This window comes from Egretta garzetta, unplaced genomic scaffold (genome assembly GCF_000687185.1).
Source record: "Egretta garzetta isolate BGI_Z169 unplaced genomic scaffold, ASM68718v1 scaffold121, whole genome shotgun sequence".
NCBI classification, from domain to species: domain Eukaryota; kingdom Metazoa; phylum Chordata; class Aves; order Pelecaniformes; family Ardeidae; genus Egretta; species Egretta garzetta.
The window spans coordinates 113,866-118,443 of record NW_009258479.1 but is presented as its reverse complement, the minus strand read 5'-3'; the positions used below and the strand labels follow the sequence as shown (position 1 = coordinate 118,443).

The window sequence follows — 4,578 nt, the reverse complement described above, 5'->3', positions numbered from 1 at the left end:
ACGACGACGCGGTAAGGGGGGGACGGACCCTCGCGACACCGCCGGGCCCATCGCGAGGCGGGAAAGGCACCGGCGTCGGGATCTCCCCGGGATCCCCTACACCAGGATCCCCTATACCGGGAGCCCCTTACCGGGATCTCTCCGGTCCCAACGGGCAGGGACAGGGCAGGGGGTCGGCATCTCCTCACACCCCCGAGACTGTCCAGCAGGGGAAGGGGCAGGGGGTCGGGATCGCCCCTGTGATCACCAGGCTGGGGAAGACTCTGGGTCGCCATCGGGATCCCTCCAAGCACGCGGGACTGGGGGTGCAGGGTCAGGATCCCTCCTGGGATCTCGCACCAGGATCCCCCTAGAGCCAGTCAGACTGGATGCCCCAGGATACTCCACACGATGGCGGCCCCTGGGGACCCTTCTGAAGCCCCTTCTGCTGGGGTGGGGGTCCCCAGTCTGAACCTTCCCAGGAACACACCAGGCTGGAGACGGGGGCACTGGGGAGCCTGGCAGGACCCCTTGCTCTGGGCTGGTCCCTCAATCGGATGCCTGAGCATGGGGCTGCAGATCCTGGCACCAGACCCACACCCTCTTGCATCCCCACAGCTGGACTGGCGGCAGGTGCTGGTGCTGGGGCTGGATGGCGCTGGGAAGAGCAGCGTCCTGCACTACATCTGCAGCCAGACAGCCAGGGAGCGCATCGCACCCACCCACGGCTTCAACTCTGCCCAGCTCTACGTTGAGGGGCTGGAGATGGACCTGCTGGAGGGTAAGCCTGGCCACATCCCCCAGGGCTGAGCCTGCATGGCCCAGAGGGTCCCCCCACCCCCCGGCACCAGGAACATCCCGGGCAGCAGGCCTGGTTCCCTGGGGTGCTGGAGTGAGGCGGCAGCCCCACTCGCCCCTCTGCAGGGGCCTGATCCTGCCCATCTCCTGCAGTGGGGGGCAGCCAGAACCTGAGAGCATACTGGCCTCACTACCTGAGCCAGGCCCATGTGCTGGTGTTTGTGGTGGACTCGGTGGACAGGTCACGCCTGCTGACGGCACGTGAGGAGCTGCACGCACTGCTGGCCGCAGAGCCCCGGCTGCCCCTGGTTGTGCTGGCCAACAAGCAGGTGGGTGTCTGTCCCTGCAGCTGCCCCCAGGACTGTTTGGAGTAAAACTGTCCCTCCCCAGGGGCCTGAGGGGAAATCCTGATACCCAAAATCCACCGGCTCTTGCAAAATCTGATTTCTTGGGACCTGTTTCCTCCAGTCTTCATCAGGAGGAGTGGCTGCCATTACCAGTGCCCCGGCTAATGAGTTTTAGAACAGCACCCAGGCAGCAGCCTGCAAAATCCCCCAGAGGAAATACATTTCCCAGGCAGGCAGCCAAGCGCATGCCTGGTGCTGCTTCACATTTGCCTGTGCCAAAGCGACTCCGATGCAAGAGCGAGGCAGCCCTGCCTGCGCACGATCCCTGCCAGGACCACACAGGCGGGACAGGGCTCCCCGCCAGCCAGCAGTGCTGCTCCCGGCACTGCTCCCCTCCTGAGCAGCCACCTCTCTCCCTCGCAGGATAAGAGCAATGCCCTGAGCGCAGCAGAGCTGCGGGAGGAGCTGGCCCTGCACATGCTCAGTGGACAGCGGGAGCTCTTCCTCCTGCCCACCAGCGCGACCTGGGCCAGCCTGAGCACCGCCACCAGTGTCCTCCGCGTGAAGAGCCTGCTGGTCACCTTGCTCTCCCAGCCCTGACCCCGCACAGGGCGGGGGCAGACGGGCTCCCACCCCGGCACAGCTCCTCTTTGGGGTCTGCAACACAAGGATGGAGGCAACCGGGCAGGAGCCCTGGAGCTCAGACTCGCTGGTAGCAGGCTGCCAGCCCTGGGTGTTTGCTGCACCCAAGGTTTGGGGTTGAGCTGCGGCACGGCTGCCCTCAGGGAACAGGAGCAGCGGGCTCTGCTCTCTGCCACATGGAGAGGGCAGCTCTCTCTCCCAGTTCAGGGATGAAGCCTCCCTTGGGGTGGTGGCATGAGCACAGCTCTTACCTCCTGGTGAGCGGGAATGTGCAGTGTAGGGCAGGGCCCTGCACCTTCATGACAGCCCCGCGGGATATTACATGAGTGGGGTGGAACAAGAGACAGCTCTTACCTCCTGGTGAGCGGGAATGTGCAGCGTAGGGCAGGGCCCTGCACCTTCATGACAGCCCTGCGGGATATTACATGAGTGGGGTGGAACAAGACGGGTACCCCTTTCACCCACTGGCAGACAGGTCATTCCAGGAGATGGGCTCTCCTTCCTGAAAAACATAAGGTGTACAGTGCACATCAGTGGGAATAATCAGCTCAGGCTGTCCCTCACCAGGACAGAGCACAGCTCTGAATTCCCCCAACTCTGTATTTAAAGCCCTGTTTCGGAGATGAAGGCAGGTATTGGGCAGCCCTGTGCCACCCCTTCACCCTGAACAGGGGTAAAGATGGGCTGTTTGATAGGAACTGTGTACAGCAGGCATTTGCTCCCCTGCCTGGTCTTGCTCCCTCTCAGCGGCCCCAGGGAGAAGGTGAAGGAGCCAGGCTCAGGACCTGCAGGAAGCCCTGCCTGCAGGCAGAGGGGCTGCTGGGTCAGGCCATGGGACGCTGGGTCCTGTGAAACCTGTCGTGGAAGCTGTGGGGAAAGAGAGTATGTGCTGGCTAGTGTCTGCTGTGAAACACTTTGTACAATCACTCCTTCTCTTTGTCAATAAAAGAGGCTGATCGCTCTGTGCTGACCTCCAGCTCCTTGGCAGGGAAGGGGCCCCCAGCCCGGTCTTCCGAGCTGGCGGCAGGAAGGTTGCTCGCAGGGGACGGGGAGGGAGGAAGCAGGATGTGGCCCCACCCCAGCCTCTGCTTACAGGGAAATCAGCAAAGGCTGACTGATACACCCCATGGGCCCCCAGCCCCAGTGCTGCAGGGGCTGACACACACCTGATGCCCACGTCCCGCGGGTTGGCATCAGGAGCTCTCCAAAGCCAGACTGCACCAACTGAGAGCCCACAAGCAAGACATTCACACCAGCTTGAAAGAGTAATTTATTTTAACAAAGCAAAGGAAGTGCTGACTGCCACGCAGAAGGATTGCGGCACAGCACATTCAGTCCCAATGCCACAGCCAAGTCTTTCATGCCTGGTTATAACTGCCTCTGTCTAATGAATGTCCTTCCTCCATCACTAGAGGCTTTGCATGGTTCAGCTTGCTGGCGCTGAGCCTGTAACTGTCACCTGTCTCTGTCAGCCCCCACTCAGTTCAGAAATGGTCATGTCAAACCTGCACTTGCAGGCAAACCTGAGAAAAAAAGGCAATCACTGCACGTCCATCTTTTCCTGCTTGAGCGATGCAATGAAATCCTTGTACTCTTCGGGATAGAAATTCTTGTACACATTGATCTTTCTCTTAATCTGCTTGGGAGTATCCTGGTAGTAGTTCTTCTCATCTCGAGCCATTTCCTGTGACAAAGGAAAGGATAAGTCAGAGGAGCGGCCCCAAGAGCAAACACCAAACCAGCCCAGCCATGCTCCAAAGGCCCAACCCAGGACAGCTGTGATCACTGCCTGACTCAGACAGGGACCTGGCCAAGGTTCAAAGTGCTGCTTCCCCTTAACGATCAGCTGACTGCAAAACAGGATCCAGAAGTGCTGCTTCCCCTTATCAATCAGCTGACTGTGAAACAGGATCCAGGACAGAGAGGATTAGTGATTCCCATGCTGCAGACAAGCCAGGAGCAAATCACTTTGTGTGCTCCTCTCTCTGGGACAGCCAGTACTTACCTTGTAGTTCTCCCCGTGGTTCTGTATCATGTACCGCACGTAGTCGATGAGGTCTCGTGAAAGCGTGTTTGACTTCTTCTCAGGGAGACTGGCCTCATATTCCATCTCTAGGCAGAGGACACAGACACCATGAAGCAGGGGAGGGAAGCAAGCAGCACCTCAGAGGTCCCCAGCCTCTTCCCAAGATCAAGCCCTGTCAGTACTGCAGAAAGGAGGTGGCTCCTGCAGCACAGCTCCACTGCTCACACACACAGGGCTGCTTCCAGCATGACTGTGCAAGAAAATGAACAAGACAACAGCCCTCCACATAGGCTGCAGCCGGGCCTGTGCTGCAGCTCCTCTCCAAATCACACCACGAGGAGTGGAGCCTTCCTGGCTGCAGAGTGTGACTGTTCAGAGCTGCCCAACCCACCACTGAAACACCCGGGGTACTGCAGCCACAGTTTCTTGTCACCAGCATGTTTTAGAGTGACCAGAGCCCTCTTGAGGCTGCAGGTAGAAATACTGCAAAAAAGGCAGCGCAGAAGGGAAAAAGAAATGCATGAGATAGAGGACACATGGGAACGGTAGAGCTGCTGTCCTGGCTCCCAGCTCAGGTCTGGCCTGGCTGGGAACCGCCAGCTGACTGCTGCCAGGGGGGTACCCCTCTACAAACCCAGAAGCTTGGACAAGAATTATCAGCCTTCTGTGCTGCTGGCACAGCACAGCAGCTAAGAACAGTTTGGCAGCGCAAAGATGAGAGGCAAAATAACCCCCAGGGCCTTGGGAGAACCCCAAATGCAATGGCAGCACAGAGGCTCAGCAGGG

General features: G+C 59.4%; 2 protein-coding genes across 2 annotated transcripts in view; one reads left to right on the top strand and one right to left on the bottom strand.

Annotated features, from left to right (window-relative positions):
- Positions 1 to 2: 2 nt before the first annotated feature.
- ARL10 (ADP ribosylation factor like GTPase 10) lies at positions 3 to 2,101 on the top strand (the record flags this gene model as incomplete). The annotated part of the gene is made up of 4 exons (XM_035899385.1): positions 3 to 11; positions 598 to 760; positions 931 to 1,106; positions 1,548 to 2,101. Coding segments are annotated over 4 exons (525 nt in total), but the record flags the coding sequence as incomplete, so codon positions are not given.
- Positions 2,102 to 3,067: 966 nt separating this feature from the next.
- NOP16 (NOP16 nucleolar protein) overlaps positions 3,068 to 4,578 on the bottom strand; it is a 2,230-nt gene continuing 719 nt past the window's right edge. The window contains exons 2-3 of the mRNA XM_009643740.2: positions 3,772 to 3,878; positions 3,068 to 3,450 (exon numbers count right to left, since the gene is read on the bottom strand). Of these exons, the coding sequence (XP_009642035.1) occupies positions 3,307 to 3,450; positions 3,772 to 3,878 (251 nt within the window). The 3' untranslated portion in view covers positions 3,068 to 3,306. The remainder of the gene's footprint in view (positions 3,451 to 3,771; positions 3,879 to 4,578) is intronic.